The sequence below is a fragment of the Myotis brandtii genome, unplaced genomic scaffold (assembly GCF_000412655.1).
Source record: "Myotis brandtii unplaced genomic scaffold, ASM41265v1 scaffold381, whole genome shotgun sequence".
Taxonomy (NCBI): Eukaryota; Metazoa; Chordata; class Mammalia; order Chiroptera; family Vespertilionidae; genus Myotis; species Myotis brandtii.
Window position 1 is genome coordinate 701,807 of NW_005364633.1, and position 18,731 is coordinate 720,537.

The following is an 18,731-nucleotide window of genomic DNA, read 5'->3' on the forward strand; positions in this document are numbered from 1 at the left end:
GTCTGCAAGACTGCCATGCAGGCCTCTCCTGAGCTTGTCAGGTCAGCATGTGGCCCCTTTCGTCCACAGGACCTTCAAGGAGGAAACGCACACAGAGCAAGGGCAGGTGTCAGCGTGGAGGACAGGCCTACAGGGAGTTCAGGATCAGAGGACACACATCGGAAACAGTGGCCTGTAGAGATGGCCCAGGTTCTTTTACTGTTTGCGTATTTCGACTGAGAACGTTTGTGCTGCCTGGGCCCTTTCTCTACTCGTGGAGCTGTGTTGGTGTATCAGTTACTGTTGCCGTGTGACAAACCACCCTCCAGAAATTAATGGCTTAAAACAACAACCATTCATTGGGATAGCAGCTGAGGCTGAGATCAGCCGGGATCACGCCTGTGGCTGCAGGCCTCTGCCTGGGGCCGGGGGGTTGGGGTGGAGTGGGGTTGGGGTGCGGTGCTTAGAACAGCCTGGGCCTCCTGTGTCTGAGGGTTGTCAGGCCCTGCAGTCCAGGGCGCCTCGGCTTTCGACAGCACATCGCCAACAGGGTCGCACAAGCTCCTTCCCATCGTGGCTCCCAGCTACAGTCATAACAACGGAGGGCATCCTGCTGCACAAACACTTTTCAAGCCTCTGCTTTTGTCTTCTCTTCTAAGGTCCCTTTGGTCACACCCAGCCGCGTAGACCAGTGCAGGTGGGAGGGGTGGGGAAAGGAACCTGCCCGCCTCTTGAAGGGAAGCGTGCAGCCCGGTCCCAGGGGGCTTGCCTGCTGGGTGGGTAGGTCTGTCCCAGCCTCTTTGCGAACTCACTTTCCCAGCAGGACCCAGACCCGAGGCGAGAGCATATCGCTTAAGGCTTTGTTCAGGGGCAGCCCAGCAGGCCGGTTGAATAACATCGGGCACCAGAGTCAGTGTGCTCGGTACCGTGTTTCAGCAGAAGAATGATTGTAGGGCGTCCCTGGTCTGTACCGTCTGCTTTGTGAGGGATGGAGGCGCCCGGTGCGAGCCAGTCACTCGGTGAACAAATATGTACGGGGCCTCGTGAGCGGGCCAGCCTGTTCTAGGGGACAGGGCAGTGGCTGGGCAGCACGCAATTCCGTGAGCGTAGAAGTCACAGGCAGCGAAGGGGACACGCACCTTGGCCGTGTGGCCTCTGGCGCTGGGCTGAGCCGCGGTTGTCCCCGCAGGAGAGCCAGCCCGGCAGGTTCCGACCGGGCAGTTAGCCAGGCTGGCGTTCGGTGTTCAGGGGCAACCTCAAGGCTGTTTGTTCTGCTAACAGCAAACATATATGTTGATTCCTGTATTCAAGTGTTACAGAAGAGCAAGGACATACCCAGCACGCTTCCTAGAGGCGGGAGGGACCCATTTATTAACATAGTGGCTTCGCTTTTTATAATCGACTGGGGTCTTTGTCTTGCAGACATGGTTCCGCCCCCTTTGGTGGGCTTACGGGAAGGCCCCCAGGTGTTCGATAACGACCTTCCCCCCTCCCCCAGGGCAGTGACACGCCTTGCAAGACCAGTTTCTGGGAAGGAGGCAGTGACCTTAATTATAGGTCATCAGGAATGCACGCGGAGCTTGCTGGCGTGAGTTCCAGTTGCTAGCCCCCAAAATATCAGGGTTACATTTGAATTAGCCCTTTTTAGCCTTCTCACAGAAACTACCTAAAAAGGTAAATCCGTGTCCTTTTGCTACTAAGGAAGGCTGACCTCTCAATCAGCAGATATTAAAGGAATGGCTGACCATTGTTTCCCTGTCTACCAGTGTCACTCGGGGCAGTGAATCAGTTAGAAGCCGCTCACTCAGTTTCCAGTGTCTCCCTTCTGCTTGCCCAGGTCGGTTGGAGAGTGAAGAAACCTGGAAACAGTCTCGTCTAAATAGAATAAATTAGGAAAGTTGGAGTCTTTTTTTTGAGTCATTTCTGGTCAGGCCAGATTGATTGGGTCCCCGTGACAGATTGCCAGAAATAAATGGGAAACATTGCATGGGAACTGGGAGTTTTTTTTTCACAGCAGCAGTCTTGTCTATTCTTTTTTATTTAAAAAAAATTAATATATTTTTATTGATTTCAGAGAGGAAGGAAGAGGGAGAGAGAGAAACATCCATGATGAGAGAGAATCATTGATTGGCAGCCTCCTGCACGCCGCCTACTGGGGATCAAGCCCACAACCTGGGCCTCTTCCCTGACTGGGAATCGAACCGTGACCTCCTGGTTCATGGGCCGACGCTCAACCACTGAGCCACGCTGGCCGGGCTGAATTTAAATTGGACATTAAATGTACTGTCCTTCGGAAAGTAAATTCTGGTGTTGCAGCATGTTAGGTATCAGATAAAACTGTCTGCTGCCTGAGGGATAACTGGCCTGAGCCCATTGCAGAGATGGACAGGCTTGGGTAAGGGCAGTGCCAACCAGGCCCTGTTGGTAGGAATGGCTGTGGGTGGGGGGTTGGGGGAGAGACCTGCTTACTAAAGACAGAAACAGGAGGCCAGAGAGGAGAGAGGGAAACACCAGTTCTAACTGGAATCGGGGAATGCACAGCCCTTGCCCACACTTCACAGCGGTCGGTGACTTAATTTTTGGCAAGGGCTTCGGAGGGCTCTGAGCCAGGATCCTGAATTAATCTAACTGTCCTTCGGAAAGTAAATTCTGGTGTTGCAGCATGTTAGGTATCAGATAAAACTGTCTGCTGCCTGAGGGATAACTGGCCTGAGCCCATTGCAGAGATGGACAGGCTTGGGTAAGGGCAGTGCCAACCAGGCCCTGTTGGTAGGAATGGCTGTGGGTGGGGGGTTGGGGGAGAGACCTGCTTACTAAAGACAGAAACAGGAGGCCAGAGAGGAGAGAGGGAAACACCAGTTCTAACTGGAATCGGGGAATGCACAGCCCTTGCCCACACTTCACAGCGGTCGGTGACTTAATTTTTGGCAAGAGCTTCGGAGGGCTCTGAGCCAGGATCCTGAATTAATCTAGAGATTTTGAAAAGTATTTTCCATGTATTAATCCACGCTTTCCATGTATCAGCAAAATGAATACGCATTATTGACTCTGTCTACAGAAATGTAACATATTCTTGAAAAATAGAAAATGGATGGTCAAGTAGAACTAGTGTTTTGTTCTTTTTTTATAGGATAAAATTTCAGAGGTTAAAATACATGCTGTGTACGTGCTAAAGGGTGTATGTCCGCTTCCTTTCACAGACATACATTGGGAGTGTGGTCATCTCCGTTAACCCGTACCGGTCACTGCCTATCTATTCACCGGAGAAAGTGGAAGATTACAGGAACAGAAACTTCTATGAGCTGAGCCCTCACATGTGAGTATGGCGTTCACGCATTGCTTTCCTTTCGCTCCAAAGATGTGTAGCTGACAGATGTGTCCAGCTGTTCCCTCCAAGTCCCAGGAAAATGCTTTAGTCTTTTTTTTTTTTTTTTTTAATTGGATGAAAGAATGTAGAAGTGAATTGTCAGGCCTTATTTTAAATTTAAAGAGGCCTAGCACTTCATTTGGCGCCAGACTCTGCAAGTTCTGAAATGTTTGGGCTCCGTATGTAAAATGTTTTCTGTTAACAATTCTGTGTGAGTAGCAGCTGCTGCTGCTGATTTTTGCAAATAAGACAGGAATGTGCATTGTTTATTATTTTGAAGAGCCCGAGCGGCGTTTCCTACTCTCGGAGGAAGCCAGAGCCCCAGGATTGGGTTGTGTCATGGTGCCTTGAGCCGAAGGCATACATAATACCTTCAGTTTGTACTCTTCACGGGCACTCTTCACGGGATAGGAGTGCCTTAGGCCCGCGATTTCACCTCCCCTGAACTCAGCCACTTGTTTGATTTTCTCTTTTGAAGGTCACGTGTTCGTGTAAATAGTTCCTGCAAATAATAACCTACAATTGTTACATAGGGCCAAGGAAAAACCCAGCTTCCTCGACCTTCCTGCTACCAAGCCAGGAATCTAGATTTTTCACACACTTTCGGGGCCAAGGCTGAGGAGCCCCGCACTGGGAAGTGAAAAGACCTTCAGAGGTTTAGTTGTGTCTTAGCACAGAATAATTTTCTCTGTCTGATCGATCGAAGGTGGGCCCTATTCATTTTGCTAGAAAACAAAATCTAATAATGAAAGAACATGTAAACCGCTGTCCAGGTGTTGATGTAGTTTCTCCTCCCAGGGCAGCGTGCAGCGACATTTCCGGGCCACTTGGAACGCCGGCTTTAAATAATCTATGAAGATGGTTATTAAAACCCAACCGCTATGTCTTCTACCAGCCACGCGGATTCTGGTTGTTCAGTTCACTCCTAGAAGTAGGCTCTGCTAGTGAGCGCTGCTCATTCTGCTTTAACAACAGTAAAACCTGAAATTTGTTTCATAAAGTTATCCCTGTGGTTGAGCCCCTGCAGTGAAATCCTTCATTCGATGCCTGCATGTTTATTTTAAGTTCTAGGCCTTGAAATTTCTCAAAGTCAGAAGCGTGGGTCAGCCGTGTCAGAATCCCTAGGGGCTGAGGAAAAACCCAGCTTCCTCGGCCTGCCCGCTACCAAGCCAGGAATCTAGATTTTTCACACACTTTCCCGGAGATTCGTATGTGCATACACGTGTGAGAACATGTCCTAGATGTATACCGACACACGGTTTCCCTTCCTTCGCTGCGTGTCACGTATGTTAACCTTTTACAATAATAATGGTGGCGGCTTACACTTACTGAGGATGTACTATGTGCAGGCCCAGCACTAGGTATCATAGTTCACGTTATTCTCGAAGTAACCCCGTGGGGTAGGTCTTATAGCAAATTGGGAAATTGTCCCAGGAAGACGAGTGATGTATCCGGAGCCACACAGCTCGTGGGTGGGAGCCGGGGCGTGAAAAGGGCCACCTGCTGTGCCTCTCGTCCGGGAGCTGGTCCCCCCACTTTCATGCCCGGGCCTCTTCCCATGCACCATCCCACTGCCTCGGGTTGCCTGCGTTCCTGTGCCCCGCCCTCCAAGGTAACCTTAGCCGTGCCTCAGTTTACCTCCAGGACTGCAGTGCCATTTTATCTGCAGCTTAAATCCCCACTTTGGGGAGTGTTTAGATAGACAGTAGATGTCTCTTCTAGAACATGGAAGTGCATGCCCTGGAATATCCGTCTTTATCCCCAGTGCACTCACCCCACTGCCTCGGGTTGCCTGTGTTCCTGTGCCCTGCCCTCCAAGGTAATCTTAGCCGTGCCTCAGTTTACCTCCAGGTCTGCAGTGCCGTTTTATCTGCAGCTTAAATCCCCACTTTGGGGGTGTTTAGATAGACAGTAGATGTCTCTTCTAGAACATTGGAAGTGCATGCCCTGGAATATCCGTCTTTATCCCCATCCCTGGAAGGTTCCTCTCAGAGGCTGTATGGCTTAGCCCTCACCCCAAGGAAAACACCCCACCCAGCAGTGCAACAAGCTCTCGGTGTGTTTGGGATAAAGACGGAACTTTACTGTGGCCCGTGAAGCACTGTGCAGGGGCACAGAGGGTCGTTGTACCTGATGAGTCTGAGTTTGCTAGGCTCACGTCCCAGCCTCCCCCGGCCACACTCCTGTCGCACGTCCCTGCTGTTCTGTGCCTGCTGCCTGCAATGCCTTCGCCCTCCCTTCTCCTCAAGGCAGCTCAGGTATTCCCCCTTCAGATCTCAGATTGCATCAGACCTCCTCAGGGAAGAACTGTCCCTCACCCCGTCCCGGCCAAGGTCATACCCAAGGTCGCATCTGTGGCTCTTGTTACAATTAAAATTTAACATTTCTTCCTTTTTTTTGAAAGTTCTTTTTTTTTTTTCCCTTTTAAATATGCTTTGATTTCAGAGAGAGGGAGAGAGAGATAGAAACATCAACGATGAGAGAGAATCGTTGATCGGCTGCCTCCTGCAACCCCCTCTGGGAATCAAGCCCGCAACCCGGGCATGTGCTCGACCAGAAATCGAACCGTGACCTCCTGGTTCATAGGTCGACACTCAACCACCGAGCCACACCAGTCAGGCATAATTAAACATTTCTTCATGGGATTATTTGATGGACGTCAGCTTCACCTGCCATGCCCGCACAATAGTCTTAGCATCTGGAAAGAAGTGAGGGTTCAAAATATACTGAACAGGACTTGGGTTGAGTCCCGGCTTTCCCATTTACGAGCTCTGTAATCTTGAGCAAATCGCTGGGAACAAACTCCAACTCAGAAATTAAGTAATTTGCTCTGTTCGATGGGAAAATAATTATTAACTCGTAGGATTTTTGTGAGGGAGAAACATCCGATAGATATTTAGACGCTAGGATTATCTGGTGTCATTGGGTGGCACGCCCAGAGAAATGAGGGCCCTGCGGGGTGGCCTGTCTGACGCTGTTCGCCTTTCTAATTGTAATGAGTGTCTGTCCAGTGAGATTTTTAAATTCTTTGCACGTAAGAAACTCTTTTATATATCTCAGGAGGACTTGGTGCATTCAGACAACTCAGTAACTGCATCCACGAAGAACCGTCTACTAGTGTAGGAGAGAATGATAGGCCGGAGACGAGGAAAAGGATCGCACTATTTAACCTTCCTTGGCTCCGTGAGGATAACATGATGACAAACACTTCGGGTATTTTAGTTACTAAATGCACTGGCCTCTTGTTGGGCGATTGCCTTTGCACCCGGCAGCACTAGCTGCAGTTTATCACCAGCAGATGGGTCTTCCTGAAATCAGATCCTGCTCCTTCCCGTCCCAGGAACTGTCATGGGCTCCCTCGTACCATTTGAGTGAGCTCCAGGTTGCTGGGCCTCGTGTCCAGGCCTCCACCTCAGCTCTCCTCTCCACCCCACACACCACCCAGCTCCTTCACGGAGCCTCCTTTTGAGGCCCATGACCTGGCCCACCACCTGCCCGTCTCTACCGTTAACGGCCTGCCTGCCTCCGAGTCATCAGAACCACTCACGTGATCGTACCCACCACCTTTCTCACTGTGCGGTCCGTTGGGTCCACTGTCCTCTCTTTCATGAGGAGGAAGCTTCTGTAGATCGGAGACTTGATCCTGTGCATCTCCGTGGCTCAGTGCTTTTATGAGCTCGATCACTACAGAACCAAAGACGTGTTAACGAGTTTCCCATCGCATATGGCTGGTATTACCTTTGACAAGTCAATGGGATCAGACTCTTCTGGTGGGATATTTGCAGAGTTTATTCAAAACTTAGTGCAGTATGAGGAGAATGCGTTCTCATCTATAATAATAAAAGCGTAATATGCTAATTAGACCGGACGTCCTTTCGGACGACCTTCTGGATGAAGCCGGGGCTGCGAGGGAAGCCTGGGTCCCGGGTGCCAGAGGGAAGCCGGCAGCCGGGGGAAGGAAGGCCTACTCTTGCACGAATTTCGTGCATCGGGCCTCTAGTTTTTATAATAAAGTGAGCTAAAATGTTATGGCACTTTCACACTGAGCGTTCAGGTTCAATTTATTTATTCATGATGTAGAGCACCTACCGTCTGATTATGCAAAGCGTCTGGCGGAGGGAACTCGCCAGTGGAAGGAGGAGCGGCGGCCCTGCCAACAGCCCTCCTGGGGGTCCGGCCAGGAGTGGGCGGGAGTGTGTCCTTGCATCAGGCTGGATGCCGCGGCTTCGCAAGCACAATTGGAAGCCGGCGGTCTCCATTTTAGAAAACGAAACGCCCTGCAGCGAATTGTAAGAACGGAGAAAAATGGCTTCAGGCTCTGAAGACGTTCCGGCTCCTCTTTCCTAAAAGGGAAAGCCATTAACGGGAGGATTTGGACAGCGCCCACGTTGGTTGTCCAGACACCAGCGCTCTGTCTCCAGGGAGCCTCTGGCCCCTGATTTTGTGCCAAAGTGATTTTGCAGGACCACACGCTGCTGGCCATGGGACGATGTTGCTAGAATGCTTGTGTGTTTGAGACCTTGTTAGTCCTGATCTCATTCTGCTCCATAAAGGAAGACCAGAGAAAGGTCACAGAGAAGAAATAGTTACATCTTAGAATGCACAGGTGCTGTGGTTGGGTGTGGGAGCTGAGGAGGAGGGTCCAGGGGTTGTCCCTTTGGTGTTACGAGAATTTCTTCTACAGCAGAGTTGGCGTTCAGTGAATAAAATTTTATTTATTTTGAGAACTGATATAACAGCTAGATCCTGAATTCTCAGGGGTTGCCTGTATAGCTGGGTATGAAAGCATTTTCTTAAGGAGTGAGGGGGGAGGAGGGACAGCTGTTCAATTGCAGGCTTCCTTAGGTTGTATAGCTGGGTATGAAAGCGCTTTCTTAAGGAGTGAGGGGGGAGGAGGAGGAGGGACAGCTGTTCAATTGCAGGCTTCCTTAGGCTGGGTTTCTGGTGAGAGACGTTCTGGGCCTCATATATCCTCGCTTTTATAAAGCCCCATGCACTAAATTTACTGCCTTTGACACTCAAACTGTTATTATTCTCGGTCTCTTGCTTTATTGGGGCTCTTTTCGGCACAGTTTCTTGCAGAAAATATACTCGTGGCAGGAAGAGACCTCAGTTTATTCGCTTTCAGATTACGAAGCTTTGAAAATTAAAGTCAAAGGTTGGGTCTGTGCCACCATGATGTTTTTATCATGAGCGTCATTGTGACATCAGAGTACATTTATCGATGGCAGGTGGTTCTGTGTGCCTGAGACGTCTCCTCGCCCTCAGCTCGTAAGGGCAAGCACACGTCCCTATCAGCACGCATGATTGTTTCGATGGTACATGATTTTAAAGGGAAGAGTTTGATTCTCAGTAAAAGAGTTTGCTTCCTGCCAGAAACGTGACAGGTCTTTGGCAAGCTCTGAGCCGTTCTGCAACAGCAGCCTGGAAGGGATCCATCTCACCCAGAGGAGTGGCACTGGGCTCGGCCCCCAGGAGAATTGGTCTGTTACTTCATTGCTGACAGAACTGCACTTGGAACCACACGGAAGCCCTGGGCAGAGAGGGCGCGTGCAGGGTGGATGGGGTGGAGTGGCCTCTTTGTTTTTTGATTGATTTTTAGAGCGAGAGAGGAAGGGAGGGAGAGGGAGAGAGAAAGAGAGACACACATCGATTTGTAATTCCATCTATGTATTCATTGGTTGCTGCTTGTATGTGTCCTGCCCCGAGATCGAACCTGCAACCTTGGTGTATTGGGACATTCACCTCTAAAGTGTGTCCTTGGGCGTCCAAGCAGCATCTTGAACTTTCATATGCTTCTTTTAAAACATATATGTACATACATATGTATATATGTGTGTGTGTGTACATATATATATATATATTTTATTGATTTCAGAGAGGAAGGGAGAGGGAGAGAGAGATAGAAACATCCATGATGAGAGAGAACCATTGATGGGCTGTCTCCTGCACATCCCCTACTGGGGATCGAGCCCACAACCCGGGAGTCGAACCCTCCTGGTTCAGGTCGATGCTTAACCACTGAGCAACGCTGGCCGGGCCAAACCAGACTTCTGTTGCCTTCCTCCCTCTCCTCTTTCTCATCTCGGTCAGTGGCCGCACCATCCTTTGGCTTGTCCGTGTCACAACCCTTTTCTTCCTTTTCTCTCCCATCCTACGTGCAATCCACCACTGGGTCTTGTTGGCTGTGCCTTGATGAATCCCAGTCTCACCGCCTCCACTGCCACCGGGCTTGCCCAGCACCCTCCTCTTTTGCTTAGATTATTGCAGCAGCCTCCTCATGGGTCTCCCTGCTTCTACTCTACTGTTGTCTCCTCCCCCCACACCTTCTCCCTTCCCCTCATCATCTCTCCTCCCTCAGTGTGATGGCTGCTGGCTGAAGCCATCTTTCTCAAAGACATCCATTGGATTGTTTTTCTTGGAGGGGTTCGTGTGGCCTGCAGGACTGGACTCCCTTGGATGTGAGCACTGGCCACCACCTGCATTTGCTCTTTCTCACCCCCTGGTTCCAGCCACACCGGTCTCCTTGCTGCTGCTGGCACGCAGACTGCCTGCATCTCTCTTCCCCAGTCCTGGGCTGACTCGCTCTCTGCATCTCTCTTCCCCGGTCCTGGGCTGACTCGCTCTCTGCATCTCTCTTACCTGGTCCTGGGCTGACTCTCTCTCTGCATCTCTCTTCCCCGGTCCTGGGCTGACTCGCCTCCCACTTCAGTGAGGAACACCTGAGCTGTCAGATTCCACCGCCTACAGTCACAGACCCCTCCAGTCACTCACTGCCCCCTCAGCCTCCTTTCCTTTCCTTCGTACTTTTGTTCTGACTCATTACCTGGCATCTTACTGGATGTTCAATTTGTTGTGTCCTCACCCTTTGTCTCCTGGACCAGTGTCACCTCCATGAGGGCGGGGCTGTGTTCGGTTCACATGCCCATGTATGCATAGCCGTTAGGACAGGGCCTCACGCCTGACAGCCACTCCAGAGGTGTCTGTTGGGCAAGTGAATGAATGAACGCGGGGGCCTGCTATTAGCCAGAAACTGTGCAGAAGATACACATGGTCTTTGTCTTCAGGAATCATAGGCCAGTTGGGAGGAGAGGGGAGTGGCTGCATAAACAGGTCATTTAAATATAATAGCATAGCCGGCTGGTATGATACGCCTCAGTGGTTGAGCATCGACCTATGAACCAGGAGCTCACCTGTTGATTCTCAGTCAGGGCACACGCCCGGGTTTCGGGCTCCATCCCCAGTAGGACGTGTGCAGAGGGCAGCTGATGCGTGATTCTCTCTCATCATTGATGTTTCTCTCTCTCCCTCTGAAATAAATTTTTAAAAAATTTAAAAATAGCATATTTGCAAAGACAGGAACTAAGGTGGAAGGAAGCACAGAACATTGGTGGGTTCAGGGATTCTAAAAGTGCCGCCCGTGTTGAGATGTGAAGAAGGGATCCTAGAAACAGGTGTTCTCTGTAGGTAATAACTAGCTCCGTATAGAAGACCGAGTGGACCAGGGCTTTAGGGAGGGGAAAAGGCGTTTGAAGGATATGGAGAACTTTCTACTTAAATTCATAAGCTTATGTGTCTGGAAAAATTGCCCATCTCGCATTTTCGGTCCCCAGCTGGGAAACGTTTTCCGATTTGTTAACCGTGCCTACATGTGTAGGTGTATCCGTGCGATGTGTTAACGAGTGAGTGGCGAGTGACTGAACGTGGAAATGACTTACAATTGTAAACCTCCAGTTGCTATTGGTGACGAATCACGTTCCTCAGGTGGAGGAGCGTTCGAGCCACAATGTACTGATTTTCTACAGGGGATGCTCCTCCTTTTGGATCTGAAGCCCTGTCCTTGGGCTGCGAGTGCTCAACGTCCAGATGCACGGGTGGTTGGCGGGAGGTCTAAAGAGAATACCCTCAGTTACACTGGGAGGATCCTAAACATTATATAGATAGGTTAGCCCAGTGGTCGGCAAACTCATTAGTCAACAGAGCCAAATATCAACAGTATAACGATTGAAATTTCTTTTGAGAGCCAAATTTTTTAAACTTAAACTATATAGGTAGGTACATTGTTATTAACTTAATTAGGGTGCTCCTAAGCTGGCCTTTGCTAAAAACATCCTCAATCTGATTGAGGTACGTTCGCTGAGGTCGACCCCTTCCAACTCTCCCGTCCACACTCGTCTTGTATACTCGTTTCGTCTATCTCCTTTCGTTCATTCTCTCTATATGTCCAAACCATCTCAACATACCTTTCTCAATCCTCGACGCTACATCTTCTTTCACTTAACAACGTTCCCTAAAATTAACTTAAATTTTACTTAAAGTTTTAAGTCAACTTCGCACTGTACGTGCGCACCCGCACATGGTATTTTGTGGAAGAGCCACACTCAAGGGGCCAAAGAGCCGCATGTGGCTCTCGAGCTGCGGTTTGCCGACCACTGGGTTAGCCTAATCTCACAAAAACTTAGCAATAGACAGTTAGAATATACACGTATATTTTATACTAATCTTTTTTCTTCAGTTCACCTCAAAAGCAAAACATTAGAAAGCATCTGGATGGAGGGAAGATTTTGCTGGTTTGTACCAGAGACCTTTAACTTAAAAAAAATTTTAAAAAATACATATATTACTGATTTCAGAGAGGGAGAGGTTAGAGAGAAACATCAATGATGAGAGAGAATCATGGATCGGCTGCTTCCTGCACGCCCCCTACTGGGGACCGAGCCTGCAACCCAGGTGTGTGCCCTGACCAGAAATTGAACCGTGACCTCCTGGTTCATAGGTCCGCGCTCAACCGCTGAACCACGCAGGCCAGGCCGGAGACCTTCATCTCTGGGAACAGATGCAGGCATATTTCTTAGGTTGCCTACTGAAGACCTGCAATGGCTACCAGACGGGTCCATTTCTCCTTTCAGCTTCTATATTTTCACGAGGAGGGGTTGCTAAGGTCTCTTGGATCTTTCTTTAGGAATCGCTAGTTTTTAAGCATTGCTTTGATTGCTTTCAGAAGACATATTCTGACACTCATATACCTCACACGCCACCCTACAGTGTTGCTGCTGCTTCTAACTATAGTTACAATTGCCTTGGTCATTATTGATAGCAGAGGCTTATACATAATTTGCCCCTATGAATAGCATTATGGATAAAAACACGGACATTTAAAACGCAGAAACCTCCCCGCGGTCAGAGAAATGCAGTAAAGAAGAATGTGACTGCAGAATAAAGACGTAACTTATAAGATGAACACCGGTAGCTGCTCCGGCTCACATGCAGTGGGTGAGTCAGTGCTGTCTGGTTACTCATTACCTGGGCCGTGGGTGGCAGGAAGGAGGGAAGTGGAACTGTGTACAGGTGTCCGTGGGCATTGTTCCTGAAACGAATAGAAAGGGTGTACGATGCTTTGAACATTGGCTTCCTTTTCATAATGCAACATACTGTTCATTGTCACAGTACCAGCCATGCCTGTGTGTGTGAGTGCCGTATTTCATCCTGCAGGCATCCATAAAGAAGCATAAATGAATCTCAAAACTTGAACATCCTTGTCTTGTTTTCACATTTAGGGACTTCACCTTTCCTTGGTTGTTTGCATATATCTGGCATTGAACTTGAATAGAACTTATAAAGTTAAAGTCAGTCCTAAGGGAAAATGTTGGCTGTGAAAACGAAGAGGTTGAGTTTGAAAAAATGTGTAGCTGGTGATCAATGCGTTGTGAGCTGGGCTTCACTGGCCGCCTCTGGCTGATTCCACTGCCTCTTTCACTTCCCTTTTCTGGGCACCCGGCCTCATAGTTCATTATACTCACTCCATTCTCCTCCACATATTTAATATGCTTGTCTTTCTAGATGCATCCGGGATACACCTGCATCCAAACCTTTCCAAAAGGCCACTTGGTGGCCCTAGCATACATTTTCCCTAGCATACTTGATGTCACAATTATATATATATTTTAAATATCCAGAATATTTAAAAATATATATATTTTTATTGATTTCAGAGAGGAAGGGAGAAGGAGAGAGAGATGGAAACATCAGTAATGAGAGAGAATCATTGATTGGCTGCTTCCTGCACGCACCCTACTGGGGATTGAGCCTGCAACCCGGGCATGTGCCCTGACTGGGAATCGAACTCGTAAGCTCCTGGTTCATAGGTCAACTCTGAGCCACGCCAGCTGGGCTATAGGCACTTTATTGTGTTCAACCTTATACATTTTATTGTTCCCTATTTAAGTATTGGACTTCTGCAAGAGTAAGCATTTTTTTGAGCAGGGACTGCAATACTTATTTTGTGGCCTCCACATTAGAGGTATTAAAATCCATCTAGTATGTTTGCTCATCTACGTATAGTTGATTACATTCAAGTAATATCATCCTTATGTATTGTGTACCTTATAAAACATACCCAAGAACAAGAACTTTAAAAAAATGATAAATAAGGACATAAACAGAAGTCCTAGTATTTATATGCATCCTCCAGTGGCTCCTCTGGGACATGCCCGGGATCCCCATGCCTCCCCCGGAGTCCTAGCGTTGGTACGTGTCAGGGACCCGAGAAATACTCAGCCTTCCGCTTGTCTGTGCTGGTTGCTAACAGTTTCCACTGCAGCGGTTCTCAACCTGTGGGTCGAGACCGTCGGAAAACACATATAGCATATCAGATATTTACACTACGATTCATAACAGTAGCAAAATTGCAGTTATGAAGTAGCAACGAAAATAATTCTATGGTTGGGGGTCACCACAACATGAGGAACTGTATTAAAGGGTCGTGGCATTAGGAAGGTTGAGAACCACTGTTCCACCGGTTGGAAATGGAACTCAAGGTGATCGTCTGAGGATGCCCGAGATCTAGTGAGGGAGGACTGTAGGGATGTGTTAGTCAGAATGAGGTGGGTGATGCCTGGGCAGCAAGCCTTCCCATCCCAAGGTAAGACACTGGGAGGGTTTGTTTCTCGCCGACTGCACACCCCGAGCGGGTCGGGTCAGGTGGCTCTACTCCAATTTGTGACTCACATCCAGCTGCCTACGAACTTGAACTTGTAGCTGTAAGGACTGGAACACTGGCTGTGGCAGGTGAAGAGAGAGCAAGGTCAGTCCTTATTCGCTGGCCAGTGTGCAGTCACATGGGTCCACCCGCACCTAACTGCAAAGGAAGCTGGGAAATACAGCCTCCCCCGTGCCCAGGAAGGGGATTTAGCTCGTTGGTTGCATGGCGCCCTAATGATTTTATTTACGAGGATCATTTGTTCATTTCCATTGGGGTTCCTAGCTGTTGGATAAGTGAACTCATGGGTTAAAGCAAGCTTCTGCCTGAATGTAAACATGAGTTCAGTAGTTTAATTTAGAAAGAAAATAGGTCCTCTTCAAGTTCTTCTCAAATATGTCTTTTTCTTGTAATGACTGTGATCACAGTGCATTTCCGCATTTCCATCTTCATCTCAGTGGAATGCATGTTAAACTACAGAAGAAAAATCGTGGGTTCATTTTCCGTGTTTCTGTTGTTACTCCTTTTCGTTCACACGGCTGTTCAGCACAGAGACTAGTGGCTGATTGGTTTATTATGAAAAAAGGCTTTTAGATGTGTTTCATTGCTGTTGTTTATAGAAGTAGTTAATATGAATTTTTGAAGGTGTGTCTAAATGCTTTGATAGTTTATGGCAATAGATATGCTTTTGGTCCAATTCCCATGTTATTTATTTTTTTGGAACCAGTATAATTATTGAGAGTTTTAGAAAATTAGATGCTGATCTCATCTATATTAATTCACATAGTCATCTATTGGGAATTATGGTAAACTGGTTCCAACCAGCTTTGAAACTTAAGTCAGTGCAATGTTAATTTGTTGGATTCGACTCTTCCCAGGTGGGCGGTGAATAAATAATAAAAACCAGTTTCCCCGACACTGGGGCCTTTAAGTTGTGTTTAAGGACAACTTTAAATTCTTTTTCCAAATATGGATGCAGTTAAAGATGGGAGCTGGTAGATTTCTGTCCCTCTACCTACCCACCTGTCATTTCTCTGCTCCTCTCCCCCTAAAAGCCAAAGCAAAACAAAGAAGAGCTGTGCAGGTCTGCATGGATTTTAGTCACATCAACCGCATTATTTCGTCTCTGGTAGCTCATAAGTGTGTGAGGAAGATGACGAGGGGCTAATTATTACATCTCCTCACATTGACCATGGACTGGAGGCAGGTCACTGTTCGACCGCCAGCATTATCAAACGAGTAGCTCTTGGGAAGGCAGAGCCCAGCGAAAGTTAGTACCAGGATGTCCTCTGTGGTTATGGACCTGGGAGTTTTCATTTCCTTGTAGGTGAAACCGAAGCGACAGCCCTGGTCTTGCACGTAAGACCGAAGCACTTGCGTTGCCCAGGGGAAGCCCCGTTTTCCTCACCAGTGAGGGTCAGGAGAGATTTCTCTTGTGGGACTTGGGACGTGAAGGATGTCAACATGAGCAATGCTTCCCCAAATCTCCCTGCAGAAAATAGAGCAGCACATCGAGGTAGCTGCTTCGTATGCCGCTTCACTAAGTGGGAGCAGAGACACAGCACCGTTTAGGTAAAGCAAGTCTGTAAGACGTATAAGTCATCCTGGGCTGCTCAGTAGAACCACCACAGATTTTTAAAAAAAATAAGTCCTTATTGATTTTTAGAGAAAGGGAGAGGGATAGAAATGTTGATGAGAGAGAACAACATCATCCATCGCCCCCTCTTGGGGCTTGAGCCTGCAACCTGGGCATGTGCCCTGACCGGGAATCGAACCGGTGACCTCTTGGTTCCTGGGTTGACGCTCAACCACTGGGCCACACCGGCCGGGCAGAACCACCACAGGATTTGATCATAATCTGTAGAGTATGGAGAGGGGAGGACGAGGCATCCGCTCCCCAGGTGAGTCTGATGTGCCTCCGAGGCTGAGAACCACGGGGACACGTACCTGACTCATGGGGGTTTGATGGGACGCAGGAGTCCAAGGAGCAGTAGCCGCACTGTCTCCTTCAGGTGATGCTCTGCGACCGTTTTGGATGTACCTTTATTTTCTGTTTTCTCACAAGTTCAAGGTGATCTGCAGACCATTTGAGGTTTTGTTCTCTGGAAAGAGCACAGAGCACACATACTCTGTTGTCACTAAAAGACAGAGCGTTAGTTTTGAAACCCACTGAGTAATGGGTTGGGCTGTCATCATTTTATGAAAATTGAGGAAGCAAACCACGACTGACTTCAATAGCTGGCTCCCTCCAGTCTGAGGGGATGTGGGCCGTCAGTCCTCACAAACAGAAGGCTCTCCAGACCGGAACCAGTTTGTGATGGTGACGTGGCAGCTGTGGCGAGTGTAGGGGCGATCCCAGTCTTTGGGCTTGGGGACGTTCTTGCAGAAATGGGTATTTCCTCCGTCAGTAGGTATTGAAAGTGCACATATTTGCAGAGAGTAGTCGTGTGTGTGTGTGTGTGTGTGTGTGTGTGTTCTTTCTTTAAAACCGAAAGCAGTATGTTTAGGAGCCATAGGATATTTTGAGGAATTGGGATTCCATATTTGAAGGATTGTTTAAACAAATCGCAGAGAAGTTTTCCTTCCGTAAGTGCTCACCGTTCTGAAGCCAACTGGGGAATGTGGCCTTGTTCCCAGCGTCTGTGCCTTCTCTCCTGTCGCCAAGCCTGCCGCTGCCTGTGGGGGTGCTCCGCCCAGGGCCATGGGCCTCATGCTAGGGCTCCCCGTGCTGATTGGATTCAGGTCTCAGGGGCCGGAGAGACACGCGGGAGAGGAGCAGGTCCCTCCTGCAGTTCTTCCCGCAGCCTCCTAACCAGTTGCAGGGACAGCGATGGAACGAGGAGTCGCTGACGAGCTGGTTCATTCCTGGAGCAGAAGCCCCGAGTGTCCACCTCCCACGCTGCAGGGCTCTCTTTGGGGCAGGACACCAGTGACACGGCGCCTCCTTCCAGGGCGGGGTCTCCCGTGGGAGGGCGGAAGGGACGGTGTTGGGGACCCCCAGGAGGCGTGGGAGTCGGGGAGCCCTGGACGGTGGAGGCAGCCCCGTTCTCAGCAGGCTGCGGCCCCGGCCGCCGGAAGGGACTGCTGTCCCTCTGACTTCTCACATCGGGAGCTGCCAGGCCCTCGGGTCCTCATGCAGGGTGACCGCGTGCCGGTGGCCTTCCTAAGGCGGGAGAGTCGAGGCGATGGTCTGCCTTCGTCTTCACATAGGATCTGAGACCAGCAGGAGGGAGGGGGCTGCGTCCTGAGAAGTAACCCAGGGAGGGCTTTCAGCTGGAGAGTGTGGGATCGATTCCCACTTCCTCTTAACTTCCTCCTTGGAGGATTTTAAATCCGTCCAGCTCTGTCTTCATAAACACACGCCTGTGCGTGCACATACGCATGTTTGCATGGCATCTGTCTGGATTTCCCCTGTACTTGGTTGTTTAGAAATAGTTGGTAAGTGAACGTAGACTTTGAAAACGCCGTATTTTTTCAACTTTTTGCGTGAACGGTAGATGACGGTGTCAGGGTCCGTGCCACACACTTACTCCGTGCAGATCCTGGGTCAGGCTCGGAGGAGGCGAGTCATGTTCCCGCTCTCCAGGGGGAGCACCCGGAGGCGAAGTCTTTGAGAAATCGAAGCGCAGGTTTTACAGGCCTACGGGCAAGGGGCTCCTGGGACAAGGGGAGTTGTCGAGGGCTTTTTAGAAGAAAGCGTTTGCAGGGGACAGTGGGGGCCTGGGCAGGGAGGGAGCCAGGGGTGATGGACAGCCCTGGGGGGCCTGGCTGGTCTGCGGCCTGTCACACACAGCTGTAGGGGTTGCATCTGTGTGTGTAGCTGGCCGGATGTTGACCTCGCGGTGTAACCAGAAACCAGTTTGGATTTACATAAAGGAAGTTGTTAAGTTCAAGATTTTGGTTGAAGATAGAAGCTTGTCTTGAGCTGAGATTCTGTAAAAGAGCATAGACGGGCACTTGGCTCTCCAGGGCCCAGTCTGTGCGTGCAGAGAGCCTTGGGGCGTATCCCCCACCCAGGTCTCCAGCCTCCCTGCCCCTCCGGGAGGGTGGTGCTGCCTTCCGGGACTTTCTTCTCAGCTGCTCAGAGTTTGGTCCTTAAGGATCCAGGCTTTGTCAGATGACCTGCCCCTGCAGGCATGTGGTGGGTGATACGTGCTGGCTGCCTGCTCGCTGATCAGAAAGTTTCTCTCAAACATGTACGCGCTCTGTGTATGTGACAGTGTCCACACGGTCCGTTTGCCGACGTGGACATGGCTTAGCACACTTGAAAGCAGATGTTTAATGCTCCGTATCTGGGTTCCTCTGGATCTGTGCTTTCTGTGCGACGGACAGTCTGAGAGCTGTTCCCACCCCTTCGTTAGTGTCCAGGCACTTTCTGTGCCCACATTCAATCTAGCGGCAGCAGTA

General features: G+C 49.4%; 1 protein-coding gene across 1 annotated transcript in view; it reads left to right on the top strand.

Moving 5' to 3' along the window:
- The window catches only part of MYO1B (myosin IB), a 135,057-nt gene that overhangs the window by 32,308 nt on the left and 84,018 nt on the right, over positions 1 to 18,731 (top strand). The window contains exon 3 of the mRNA XM_014544777.1: positions 3,180 to 3,295. Within this exon, the coding sequence (XP_014400263.1) occupies positions 3,180 to 3,295 (116 nt within the window). The remainder of the gene's footprint in view (positions 1 to 3,179; positions 3,296 to 18,731) is intronic.